The sequence below is a fragment of the Somniosus microcephalus genome, chromosome 23, assembly GCF_052327205.1.
Source record: "Somniosus microcephalus isolate GS21.2 chromosome 23, FLI_Smic_1.0, whole genome shotgun sequence".
NCBI lineage: Eukaryota > Metazoa > Chordata > Chondrichthyes > Squaliformes > Somniosidae > Somniosus > Somniosus microcephalus.
The window spans coordinates 18,783,428-18,798,220 of NC_141009.1; the positions used below are offsets into that span (position 1 = coordinate 18,783,428).

At 43.1% G+C, this 14,793-nt stretch overlaps 1 protein-coding gene across 3 annotated transcripts in view; it reads left to right on the forward strand.

The window, feature by feature from the left end:
- Positions 1-14,793, forward strand: part of spaca9 (sperm acrosome associated 9) — a 48,414-nt gene that overhangs the window by 16,633 nt on the left and 16,988 nt on the right. For all 3 annotated transcript variants that reach the window (XR_015073343.1, XM_085965543.1, XM_085965542.1), the window contains exon 3: positions 6,586-6,788. Coding sequence is in view for 2 of the 3 variants with exons in the window: in XM_085965543.1 (XP_085821669.1) it covers positions 6,586-6,788 (203 nt within the window). In the remaining variant the exon portion in view is untranslated. The remainder of the gene's footprint in view (positions 1-6,585; positions 6,789-14,793) is intronic.

Here is a 14,793-nt window from a genome sequence, read left to right on the forward strand (position 1 = left end):
TAAAAAAAAATCTCCTCATCCCCCACCCCTGGTTCTTTTGCTAATTACCTTAATTCTGTGTCCTCTGGTTACCAACCTCCTGCCAGTGGAAACAATTTCTCCCTATCTATGCTATCAAACTCTTTCATAAATTTAAACACTTCTATTAAATCTCCCCTTAACCTTCTCTGCTACAGGAAGCTTTCGATTAACTGGCCACTAAATAACCGGAAATGTCAGTTAACCGGCAAAATTCAGGAGTCGGTTCAGGTAACTTTTTTTTACTTTTAGTTACTTTTTTTTACTCATTTCTGGCTGTGCAAGTGTCTAACTGAAGCTGTTGCTAAGCTACAGAGACGCTTGCAAGCTGTGCTGATTGTTTTGAAGCTGTTGCTAAGCAACAGGGTTTGTTGCTAGATATGGAGCTCTGAAGCTCCGTATGTTTTAACTATAGCGTTCGGTTATCCGGAATTGTTGATGAACCGGCAACACGTCGGTCCCGTCCGTGCCGGATACCAGAAAGTTTCCTGTATAAGGAGAACAATCCCAGCTTCTCTAGTCTCTCTACGTAACTGAAGTCTCACCTCCTTGGTACCATTCTAGTAAATCTCTTCTTCACCCTCTTCAAGGCCTTGACTGTGAAGGAATAAGCCATATAACCTATTCAGAAAAATACATCATTCTATGAAAGAATTCTGGCCTTATTAAAACATGACAAACTGGGTCTGGAAATCTAGAAACCGAACTATGAAAAAGCTGTTATAACATTCTGGCTATTGAGATAAGATAAGTTGTTGACACTGAATCAATAACCTTATTGAAACAAAAGGTTAAAGGCTCCTGATAGTCTGAACCTTTGGGAACAAGACAGTATTACACCCTGTATAAGGTGTTCTAATTTACACCTCGTAAAGGAGCACATAAAAGTAACAAACATCTGCCTTCATAAAAATGATACCAAGTAAAACGCACCTACTGTTACACCGTTTTTTATGATAAATTTAGAACACCTAGAGGAGAGACATGGTTCTGTAGTGCTACCAGCTGAGGTGACTGTAAGAACTGCAGGGGTCAGCAGAAAAATGACTAGAGATAATTAGCATACATCAGCCGAAAACCTTAAAGGAAATACCACTGGAAAAGGGTATAAATATTGAACTCTCAAATGGGATAATAGCCTCGCTTAAAGGGGCAAAGCGATTCTCGGCTTCGGAGCCAGCTCTGTAAGCCTCCAACTCTTTGTACCTCAGGGATCAAAGGTACTGTATTTGATTTTGGGGGATATCCTGAATAAAATTAAGAACTGTAAAACTGTAGCGAAGTTAAGATTTGAGAGTAGGTTCTCTGATAATAGAATTGTAAAGCTTTCTTTTTTTGGAACTGTTAATGTTGCAATTGACTCACCAACTGTAAATTATATGTCGGTTCTGTGATAAAAATGATAACTTCCGGGAAGTTATGTCATCACTTCCTGTGAACTATGAACTGTGTACATACCTCACTTCCTGTCATATGTCACTTCCTGTTGGACTGGTATAAATACTGGTCTGTTCAGTATTGTAAGAGGCTTCTACCAGAGGCATGGTAAAGACCTCTCTTGTATATAGTGTGTTTATAAGTTACTTAAAGCTTACTTTAAAGTTACTTGATGGTAAGTCTCCTTTTTCTTACATCAATTTAAGTAACTTAGTATTTACACTGACAAATACTAGACCTTCAGACAAACTCGGAAGTTAAGGATCCAGGGAACCACCCATCATGGAGAAAATCCTTAGACCTATTCGTCTGGACTTGGACCCGAATACACCAGCAGCTGGCAGGGTATGGAAGCATTGGTATCGTACTTTTGAGAATTTTCTGGATGAATGTAAAGCGGATGCTCCTGCTAAATTGAAGATACTTGTCAATTATGTGACCCCAAAAGTGTTCGAATATGTTGATGAATGGGATAATTACAAAGAGGTGATTCGGGCACTTAAGAAACTGTATGCGAAGACCCCAAATGAGGTCTATGCTAGACATCTACTGGCCACAGCCCGACAAGGGCCAGGGGAATCAATTGACGAATTCCTGCAAGAACTTCGCAGGCTCAGCGTAGATTGTAACTTTCAGGCAGCCTCAGCTGAGCTGTACCGCCAAGAAATGATTCGTGATGCTTTCATCTGCGGGATTGCCTCTCCATTTATATGCCAGCGTCTACTAGAAAGTAAAACACTTGAGCTACAAAAAGCTTTTGACCTAGCTTGTTCACTGGATTTGGCAACGAGAAATGCAGACCTCTATCAGCTGCCCAGATCTCGATCTGCTGCTGTAGCTGCAACCAGACAATTCAAGCGGTCTCAGGTGAACCCTATCATGGGGGAATCTAATTCTGATAATTCTGATGAAGAAGAGGACGACCCCACTTTAGCAGCCTCTTGGCAATCTAGGAAGGAATGCTTCTTTTGTGGAGATGCTTTTCACCCTAGGAAAACCTGCCCTGCTCGCAATGCAATCTGCAGTTATTGCGGGAAAAAAGGACACTTTGCTAAAGTTTGCCTATCAAGGGCCTCTACGAGGGCCAATCCAGCTAAGGCCTACCGAACTGCCCCAATTAGGGCCTATCAAGATGCTCCAGCTAGGACCTATCAAGCTTCCTCTCGAGCTCTCTCCCGAAGAAGCACACCGAGAGTTTTAGCCACTCTCTGTGCAACGACACCAATTACAGCTGCTTGCCCACAGAACCTGTCTCATGCAGCCACAAAAATTTCAATTAAAGGGCATACCTTAGATGCCTTAATTGACTCAGGAAGTACTGATAGTTTCATTAAGGAACAGATTGTTGCGAAATTGAAACTACATGTCTTCCCATCGGACCAGGCAATTGCGATGGCCCAGTCATCACTTAATACCAGAATCTCCGGCTTTTGTGTTGTTGATATGACACTTCATGGTCGTATGTATCCCTCCACCCGACTTTCGGTGCTCAAAGACTTATGTAGTGATCTCCTCTTAGGGCTGGACTTCCAAAAACAGCATAAGAAACTCACCATTGAGTTTGGTGGATCCAAACCCGGACTTACTATTTCTAATATACCGTCTAAATTACCATTTTGTGCATTATCAGCAGCTTCACTTGATGAACCCTCATTATTTGCCAGTATTCCGCCTCGATGCCAACCGATAATAACGAAATCGCGGTGCTTTAATCAGGAAGACCAATCTTTTATTGCGGCTGAAATCTCTCGACTTCTAGCAGAGGATATCATTGAACCATGTTCGTCGCCCTGGCGGGCTCAAGTCGTCATTGTCAAGAACCCTCTAAAACCTCACAAACAGCGACTATGCATCGATTATTCGCAAACCATCAATCAATATACCGACTTGGACGCCTACCCATTGCCACGCATTGATGATATGGTTAATAAACTGGCCGAATACAAAGTGTTCTCAACTTACGATTTAAAAAGTGCCTATCATCAGTTACCCTTGAAGGTCTCAGATAAGCAGTACACAGCCTTTGAGGCTAATGGACGGCTGTACCAATTTCGTCGCCTCCCATTCGGGGTTACTAATGGAGTGGCTGTCTTTCAACGGGCAATGGATGGCCTGGTTAAGCAGGAAAACCTAAGGGACACTTTTCCCTATCTTGATAACATTACCATTGCAGGTCACGATCAACAGGAACACGACTCCAACCTCCAAAAATTTCGGGATGCCCTCCATCGCCGTAATTTGACCCTGAATGAATCCAAATCTGTTGAGTCGCAACCGACCATCAACATCCTTGGCTACTGCGTGGGCAATGGTATCATTAAGCCAGACCCAGAAAGACTTCGCCCGCTCCAAGAGCTCCCGTCACCTAAGAATCCGGCTTCTTTACGTCGGGCTCTCGGTCTGTTTGCATACTACGCTAAATGGATTCCTCATTTTTCGGACAAAATCCAACCCTTGCTGCATGCTAGATCATTGCCACTGGGAACAGCGGCTGTTGCAGCCTTTAACCTTCTCAAAAAACAGTTGGAGAAAGCGGCTCTTCACTCCATTGATGAGAATCTCCCTTTCGTGGTTGAATGTGATGCCTCGGAGGTGGCGATCTCGGCTACTCTGAATCAGGAAGGTCGTCCTGTAGCATTTATGTCCAGGACCTTACAAGGTGCCGAGCTACATTATCCTCCGGTTGAGAAAGAAGCCACAGCCATCATAGAGGCAGTACGGAAGTGGAACCATTTTCTAGCTCGCCAGCACTTTACATTGATCACGGACCAACGATCAGTCGCCTTCATGCTCGATAATCGAAAACGAACCAAAATTAAGAATAATAAAATACAACTTTGGAGGATGGAACTGGCCTCTTTTGGTTATACCATTCTCTATCGGCCTGGCAAGGAGAATGTGGCCCCGGACACCCTCACACGGGCATTCTGCTCCACTATGTCATCCTCCACTCTCATGGATGTCCACAATGGTTTGTGTCATCCTGGCGTTACGCGCATGCTACATTTCGTACGATCACGGAATCTCCCTTTTTCCACTGGAGATGTAAAGAAAATATGCTCAGAATGCCGGCTTTGTGCGGAATTAAAACCTCAGTTCTTCCGCCCCTCAGATGGTATACTCATACATGCAACCCAACCGATGCAACGACTTAGCATCGACTTTAAGGGCCCAGTGCCCTCTTCAACTCGGAACACATATTTGCTCACCATGATCGACGAATATTCACGTTTTCCGTTTGCCTTCCCCTGCTCCAATATGCTGGCATCCACAGTAATCTGCTGCCTTGAGCAGGTATTTTCTCTCTGTGGCATGCCGGCTTATATTCACTCAGATCGGGGTCCATCCTTTATGTCAAGGGAACTCAAGGACTACCTCTCAGAACGGGGAATTGCTACAAGCAAAACAACACCATACCATCCCATCGGAAATGGGCAGGTAGAGAGGTATAACGGTATCATCTGGAATTCCGTACGTCTCGCTTTAAGATCTCGGGGCCTACCAGACCAGCAATGGGAAACAGTGCTTCCGGATGCATTGCACTCTATACGGTCCCTGCTTTCTACAGCCACAAATACTACACCTCATGAGCGGTTCTTTGGATTCCAGCGTCGCTCATCTCATGGGACATCACTCCCGTCATGGCTAACTACTCCTGGACCTGTATTACTCCGAAGATACGTTCGGACGTCTAAAAATGACCCTCTTGTAGACGAGGTCGAACTAACCGATGCCAACCCCACCTATGCCAACATACGATATTCCGACGGCCGAGAATCTACCGTATCATTACGAGATCTGGCTCCCTGCCCACCAGGACCTAGTGGGACATCGGGTGATGGCATTTCACCAGGAAACTCTTGGGACCTATCGGGTACCCCTCTCCAGGATCCTGATCAGACACCAACTAGCTTGGTGCCGGTAGAACCCCGTGCTCAAGGTTGCGACCCTCCCCGTACCGCGCATGAAAGTACTGATCCGCCACAGACCAGCTCTGCACCTCCCTCTGAACAGAGGCAGTCCGACTTTGAACCTATTGGGGCTCGTACTCGAAGCCATGATCTCCCCGACCCTTCACAGGGCAATCCAGGCCACACAGACTCTGACCAATGGCCAACCGCATGTAAGCGGACCAGCGACCCTCTACGACGGGAATCCAAACGGGTGCGACTCTTCCTTGTTCGGCGGCTGCGGACCAAAAGGTAGACCACAGCCTCCTAATCCTGCAGGAGGGAAGAATGTGATAAAAATGATAACTTCCGGGAAGTTATGTCATCACTTCCTGTGATGAACTATGAACTGTGTACATACCTCACTTCCTGTCATATGTCACTTCCTGTTGGACTGGTATAAATACTGGTCTGTTCAGTATTGTAAGAGGCTTCTACCAGAGGCATGGTAAAGACCTCTCTTGTATATAGTGTGTTTATAAGTTACTTAAAGCTTACTTTAAAGTTACTTGATGGTAAGTCTCCTTTTTCTTACATCAGGTTCTTTAATAAATCTTTATATTTTTAGAATTGTCTCACATAATACTTCTTTATCAAACTCGCGAACTCAATCTCTGTACACTCTTTGGTGAGGAGTTGCAAAATTCTGGGGGAGTTTTCCAGACCCTCATAATATCCGGAATGTTACAGCCTAGCTAAACTTATTAAAAGTGCTATCTGGAGGACGGTAACATTTTCAGGTTGTTCCTTTCTTTTAGGGAGAGATAGTCCGGACCTTTAGACCCAATTAAGCATCTTTAGGATTCGGCTACCTCAAACTTTAGTTGAAAGTGAACATCTGAGGAATACGCCTGATCTGGGGTAGCCCTAAAGGGGCTAGGACTAGTAATAATCCCTTCATGACATCCTTCCTAAAGTGTGGTGCCCAGAATTCCTGCCATCTGAGCCTCAGACAGTCCATGACACAGGAACACTGAAGAAAGGGGAAGTAGGAAAAATACTTCAAAATAGGAAGTTTCACTGTAAAAAGTGCTCTTCTTAGTTATCCAATTATTACTGTCTAAATACTAGAAATGATGTTAAGACAAGTCATGAGTAATGGTAAAACCTAACCGTTTATCATTGTTAACTGAAGCCATTAGATTCATTTAGAATTTTATTTTACATTTTCTCTGTGTAGGTTCAGAATTACCTGGACCACTACTGTAACAATGCAACGGACAAGCGAATCATGATCATGTTCCTGGATCTTTGCAAAGACCTCAGTGAGTTCTGTAGTCAACTCCAGGATATCAATCCCAAATCATGCTCATCTGATGATGTACTGGAGAAGTGCAAAGTCCTTCTTAGTTGCAACAATGACATAACCAGCATCCGAGCCAAGTAAGCAGTAATAATACTATAAAAATCTATGTATAAGGCTTGCATCAAATTAACCAACCTAACTTCACAATGGTACATAATTTTGCTAAAGAAAGGCTGGTCTTGTTGTGGTCCAGTAGCTCAATCAGTTAAATGTTTCACTTGAAACTGAGAGGTCACAAGTTACATCCCAAATCTCATTTGCTGAAATTCGCTTACCTCAGATCAGTAAAGAAGGAAAGAACTTGCATTTATATAGTGCCTTTCACAAACTCAGGATATCCCAAAGCACTTCACAGCCAATGAAGTACTTTTGCAACGTGATCACTATTGTAGGGAACGCAGCAGACAATCTGCAACTTGTCCCACAAACAGTGATGTGATAATGATCAGCTAATCTGTTTTAGTGATGTTGGTTGAGGGATAAGTATTGGCCAGGACACCGGTGAAAACGCCCCAGCTCTTCTTTGAAATAATGCCATGGGATCTTTTACATCCACCTGAGAGGTGACACGGGGACTTGGCTTAACATCTCATCCGAAAGGTGGCCCATCCAACAGTGCAGCACTCCCTCAGTATTGCACTGGAGTGTCAGCCTAGATTTTGTGCTCAAGTCTCTGGAGTAGGACTTGAACCCACAACTTTCCAACTCAGAGATGAGAATGCTACCACTGAGCCACAGCTGACAATTTATGACCCCCCATAGCTGGGTTTATCTGACAGATTTTTACATAGAATATTGATAATAGTCAAAACCTTTTGTATATTTTAAACTTCAGAAAATTAGACCGGATAACCCCTTCAAGTGGTAAAATCTTGCTAATAGCTTATTCATGTCCAACAAAAACATACCTTGCGCATGCATATTGGCTGCTGTTCCAGACCCAAGTCCAATACTTCCATCTCCTTTTTTTTTCTCTTGGCCCTTCTTAGGGCCTTCCCTCCTGTCACCCAGTCATACCATCTTTCCTTTATCCCCTCTTGGGTGACTTGCCCTTCTAATCCCTACCCCAACCCATCATTATTCCTCTGCCTTCCTACTCTTCTACCACTGCCCTAGGCTTGAAATCCCATTGAATAAGCCCAGAGCTACACTCTGTGCTCTACACTCTTGGCATTCTCTGAAGGGTCCATTGAGGCACTCCTCACTGCATCCTCATGAGCAGCAAACCCAACTGCTCCATCCATCTCCTTCGCTGACCTTTCCTCCTAGCATGCCCACTGGCGTTAACCTTGGTAATATTCTTCCTGTCACACTCACACTATCCATCACTCCCCCACTTCCCTCTTGGACTCAGCCAATGGATCCACAATCACTGTCCTTTTCCATATTTCCCTTCAGAATAGCCTTTCACTCGCAAACAAGGTCCTTGCCATCCACAGCCTTCTTGTACATGATTGCATTGATACCTTGGCTTTGACTGAAACTTAGCTTATGGATGGCACCTTTCCACTTACTGAAACCTCCCTGCCTGATTATATTTTCCATCACACACCCCTCCCAATCTGCAGTGATGACATGCGGCTCTTATCTATTTTTGGTACCTTCTCCACCTTCAAGCACCTCACCTTGTTCCATCCCTCTCACCTCTCCTTTGAAATCCTTGTTATCTACCACATCCCAAGTCTTTCCCTCATTTTCCTCTCCCAAGATATTTCCCTTCTTTCCTCCCTCAGCCTTGGTGATTTCCATCTCCATCTCAGTTCCCCTTGCCCTCGCTCCCTTGAATTCACTGCCCTCCTGTCCGCCCACTTTCACCTCCATAACAATGCCTGCCTCCACCCTACCTGAGCCCATCGGCTACTGAAACCCTCATACATGCCTTTGTCACCTCCAGATTCGACTATTCCAATGCTCCAGCTCGTTTTCAAATCATTTGGTAAAACAAACACATATATACTGTTATAACCTGAGGATAGACACGTTTCTAGTTGTTGCACTAAGGAAATCATACTGATGTATACTGGAAAACTTTACATGTGGAACAAGATCCGACTACGGCATCCTGGGATTTGCAGGAACAAGTTGATAATTCCTTTCAGCTGATAGAGTGATAGTGCTGGGAAGAATATCGAGTGGAAGCCAAAGCTTTTGAGAAGCTGAGTCCTCCAAGAGTTACTGAAGTTACTCAAAGGCACAAAAGACAATTTTATAGATAAGTTTAAATCATGTATTGTGAAGTACATCACTTTGAATGTTTTTATTATCTTATAAACCTTGTTTTGAGTTCTGGCTATTTGACTATGAGAACGAAAAATGGCAGGCAAATGTTTATTGGTTCAATTTGTTGCAGCCAAAAGGATTTTGGGGAAAAAAATAAGTGACTTCATTAGTTCAGATTGTTTTTTTTATACATTTCCCTCACAGCTCAGGGTTGATTTATTGTTTTTTTTTACAAATATGAAATATGAGCCAATCAGATGAAAGAGTAGCACAGATGTTTGCATATAGACTATGTGGCACCTGAAGTGTGGCAGAGACTGCAGTGTGATGATTTATTATACTAAAGATCATGAGGTGTGCAACTGACATCTTCCCTTCACAACTCTTACATGTGATGTTACCATTCACGGCAGTCTATAAAAATATCACTTCAAAATGATGAGACCGAAGAATTGGAAAGAGTCAAAGTCTACAGTTTTTGTGGAAGTGATTCATAGACGAACGTGCTAAGTACATTGACAGCCGCATGTATTGAATGTTCATTGTTATCCATTTGCCAACTTATGCCGGATGACTTTTCTACAAGAATTCTTTGCTTCTGCTGTTAACACTTTGTTTGCTTCAAAGTAAGCGGTGTCATGCTTCACAACAAATTTCTAGACTGTGTAATGTTCCGCTAAGTTTTCCCAGGTTTCTGGATGAGCATTACGTACCTTAGATGTTTGCTTCAAGTTAACTTTGGAAAGTTTCTTCTGACTCTCTACTGTGCTCTTTGCTGCCATCACATGCTATAGAATATGACTTTGAGATGCCGTTCATCTGACAAGCAGAAAACACCTCATGGCTTTGATGCTAGTCATGTTGGCACACTGTAGCACTTTGGTGTTTATCACTCTGTCTTTTTATGCCACTTAATTTTCATGAGAGATTGTAAATGCCTTTGATGCTTCCTGCTGCTTCACGGGCTGATGGTGAAGAGTTAAGGTTTTGCAACCATTTCAAAACGTAGTGAGCACATTTGCATTATGCACCCAAATCTATGGCTCTCTTCTTAGCTTCACGCTTCATTGGTTCTAAACACAACCTGCAGCCATTGACCTTTTCAATGTGACTGTTGATTTCCTGAACCAACTGTACATCACTACTGATGTTGAGTTTCTGGGTCTGTGCCAATTAACCCTTTCACTCTTAAGTTCCGAAACGTTCGACTTGACCCGTATTGGTGACAGTGATTATACTTTATTCAGTGTAAGTAAGACTTGATATATTACAGTATCTGAGCAGTCTTCTTAGGCAGTCCCTCGGAACCGAGGATTACTTGCTTCCACATTAAAAATGAGTTCGCAGGTGACTGATAAGTCCAATGCAGGACCTACAGTCTCTGTCACAGGTGGGGCAGATGGTGGTTGAAGGGGCGGGTGGGTGGGGTGCTTGGGTTGACGTGCGCTGCTTGCGCTTGGCTTCCGCTTGCTCCCGGCGAAGAGACTCGAGGTGTTCGGCGCCATCCCGGATGCTTCTCCTCCACTTTGTGCGGTCTTGGGCCAGGGATTTCCAGGTGTCAGTGGGGACGTTGCACTTTTTCAAGGAGGCTTTGAGGGTGTCCTTGAAGCATTTCCTCTGCCCACCTGGGGCTCTCTTGCCGTGCCGGAGCTCCGAGTAGAGCGCTTGTTTTGGGAGTCTTGTATCGGGCATGTGGACAATGTGACCCGTCCATCGGAGCTGATCGAGCATGGTCAAAGCTTCGATGCTGGGGATGTTGGCCTGAGCGAGAACACTGACGTTGGTGCGCCTATCCTGCCAATGGATTTGCAGGATCTTGCGGAGGCAGCGTTGGTGGTACCTCTCCAGTGCTTTGAGGTGCCTGCTGTACATGGTCCATATCTCTGAGGCATACAGCAGGGCGGGTATCACTGCTGCTCTGTAGACCATGGGCTTAGTGCCGGGTTTGAAGTCCTGGTCTTCAAACACTCTCTTCCTCAGGCGACCGAAGGCTGCACTGGCATATATTACAGTATCTGAGCAGTAGTTAACAAGGTGCAATCAAGTGTTATATTACCCGTTATGCCCTGGGTAGAAAGGTGGCGATCTCCATGAGTCCACCCCAGCTTGCTCATCCGCCTGGTGAGATACGTGGGTTCCTCATCCAGCCCGCCCCTCCTTGGCCCGTCTGTTGGATGGTCCCAAGCTTTCAGCCGAATACCTCTACAACCCTTGTGTCTAAGAGACCCCCTTCTTATACCCCTTCTTCACAGCAGAGTCTATGGGGACCAGTTAACCCAATCATGGACTTACACCTGAATTTCACTACCCAATTACAGTCAATGATCCCGTCTGCTTAGCCAGGACATCACCCTCATGACCCCCTCCTTCTCCTGACACCATCTGTGTTTCACTCCTTAACAGTGTCTAATTCAAACGAGACATGATGTCCTTGTCTGTCATTTATCTCGCCTGGGAAGTGAACAGTTATGATTTTGTTATGACTTCGCCTTTGTTCCTTATCAGGGTCTCTGGAATCTTGCCGAGCTGGCCTTGTTTTACAGGCAGCTATTCTTTTATGAGAAAATGCTGAAATGGCCTTTTTAAATTTTGGTCAAGAAGGACCCATGAGCCTTTAGTGTTCCTCCATCTTACTCCCAAACCAGGGCTACCCAGGGCATTTCACAACAGGTTTACCAGTATGATTATAAGTGCAACAATTACATAATGAAATCTTTAATCTACAATTAATAATCGTATGAATTGATTATATTTCAGGTTAGCTAGTTCGTGAATGTGAAGTGGAGACTTTCCCAGTATTCTCGCACCTAGCTATATGAAACTATCCTTGGCATTTAATGTTGTTGCCCTACCACAATCTCGGGTTTGTTGTAAAGTTGATGGGACGCAGTCTAGTGCATAATTTAAAGTTTTTTTTTAAGGAGATATTTAACCAATAACCAACGGTCAACCAATCAAAGCAATAGACAATATGCTGCAGATCAATTTCAGAATATGTAAATATAGTGCAGTCATCAGCAAATAAGAAGTTTGTAAAATGCAGCTAGTGTTGAAAATCCTGCCATCTGCCTGAAAATCTATGTAAATGTCCTTGTTCAGATCTCTTACAGCATCATCCAACATAGCTGTGAAAAAGCTCAGCGAAAGTACGAAACCTTGCTTGACACCATTTGCTATAGAGAAAAGAAAGATTTGCATTTATATTGGCACCTTACTATGCCTTTACAAACATTTCAAAGCATTTCACATATGAACTACATTGAAGTGCCGTGACTGTTAATGTCGGCAAACATGATAGTCATTATGCACACAGCTGATCCCAGAAATAGCAATGAAATGAATGACTAATCTATTTTTTATGGTGTTGGCTGAGTGTTGGGCAGGATATTCGGAGAACTCCCTACTCTTCTTTGAATAGTGCTGTGGGATCTTCAGCATCCACCTAAACCACAGTCATTGGCTGGCCTCAGTTTAACATCCGATTCCAAAATATGGCAGTTATAGCAATACATTACTTCCCAATATTGCACTGGAGCATTAATTTTGACTATGTAGTCAAGTCCTGGTGTCACCATCAGCAATTACTGTACCCAGCATGTTATCAGTAGGTTGCCTGATTACGCTAATGATTTTATCAGGGCAGCTAAACTTGATCTGCTGTTATCAAAGTCCTTCTCTGCTAATTGTATGAAAAACCTGACATGAATCTTGTCATTCATGTGGAAATGACTTATGAAATAATACTGGGCGGCCTTCTGGTGGCGCTGTCCAGGGAGAGTATAAATACTCGGGCATGGGCCCAGCTTGCTCAGGACATTCTTTTACAGGAACTAGTGAAGGACACAACTAGATCTCCATGTTGTAAAACAGTTGATTAAAGCTTTCTTTAATGCTTAGACCAAGTGCCTAGTCGTTTTCTTATGTCAAAACCTTTGTCATATAAATGGATGCTGAGTGGCAGGTATTTCTGCTGTATCTATCAGGCTATGAAGGTCATGTTGACTGTCCCACTGTTTGCACAAAATCCAGAATATACAACAACAACTACAATTGCCAATTACCTTAAATCTGTGTCCTCTGGTTACCAACCCTACTGCTAGTAGAAACATTTTCTCCTTATTTACTTATGCTGGTGCTGGCTTCAAGTAGAAATCCAAAAGGAAAGACTTACATTTGCGCAGTACCTTAACCCACCTCTCTCAATGTCTCAAAGCGCAATTAATGACTATGAAGTGTGGTGACTGTTGTTATGTAGGCAAATGCAAAAAACATTTTGTGCAAATCAAGAACCCACAAACAGCAATGAGTTAATTTCATTTATCAAAATTTCAGCCTTTAATCTGCCTATTGCCGTGTTGATAGTCTGCATTGGGACTGACCCCTACCTACCACACAGCTTATCGTTAAATGTGAAAGACTTCCCCCCCTCTGTTTATAGGCGAGGGAAAAGTTTTTACTTTGGCCTATTGTTGCTTTCTCACGAACCATACTAATTAGGTATGTGAGATTGGAAAGGAAATATTCCAGTCATAGAAAAGAAGACATTGACAGGTCAAATTGACTGTGCTTTTGGGATATAAGAAAGACAGTTTTTACCTTAGTTTTTTTTTAGCAGCAACAGCCAGAGATTCTGCTTGCTTTCAAGTGAAAAAGGAAAGAAAAAGTTTGCTTGGAGAAATCAAAAGAACTCAATGCAGTTCAGAGAGAAATTTACTATTTGTTATGGCAAGTTAACATAATAACCTAAGTTCCCAAAGTATATAGAGTATATGTAATTATTAATTAAGAAATGTTTACAAGATCAAATGATAACTAGAGGCAAAGAAGTTTTTTTTTAAATGGCTTCCTTCGCCATTTATTTGTGTACTGAACCTTGTCTGACCTGGCTTTTCAGTAATGGCACCTTACACACAGAAACAGGCTTGTGTTTATAAGAATCTCAGAGTATTAAAAATTGCAGTAACCCTATCCTATCCTAATGATTCCTATGTCTTCTCTCTTTTCAAACGCTGATAGATCTGCTTATTTCCAGCTTCATTTTTGCATATATCTTTCACAACCACAACTTCTCTTGTGTATATATAGACCCGAGCTTCAACTTTGTCGTCATATTTATGCTTTACCTTTGCATTAAAAAAAAAATCATGAGCCTTCCTGCATACTTCCTTCAAGGCATCAAGTCAGTATTAATTCTGTCACTGGGATATTGCCACACATGGCAAATTCTTTGATGGCTTCCCCCCACAAAACATGCTTGCGTTTCTTCATGATGCTGTTTACGAACACCTACAAAGCCCAGTCTGAGAAATGGGCCATATGTGGCTGCCCTTCAGCCATTTTCAACCGCAATGGTTCACTCCACAAATTAATTTTTGGACTTTTTTGAAATCTGTTCCTCAGATAATTCAAAAATGTAAAAAGATTGTGTCATTTTTTAGGATTTTGGGGTTTTTTTCTTCATGGAAAAGCTTTGGGAATGAGTTATATACATGGGTTGAGTTTCGTACAGGTTTAAAAAGCCACAGGCTGCAGGCAAAGACAAAGGGGGTTTGATGTGTTAATGAGCCAACTATGCTGTTGTTATCTACATCAAGCAATTCATTATCTCATCTCTAATGGTGTAACACAACAACTACACTTATTAGAGTGGAGACAATCCTATTCATGCGAGTCAAGCATGAGGTGTCTACTGGGAATATACTTTTAGAAGAAGTAGTAGTCAATTTGGTTGACCGGTCTACTGGTGAGTTCCTGAATGGGGAAGGAGTTGAAGGCTTAGCCCTCCCACTTGCTGGGAACACAGGGAGAAAAGGAAAAAAGGAGACACGTGGAGCAGTCAGTCAGAATTTGAACAGCCTGAGC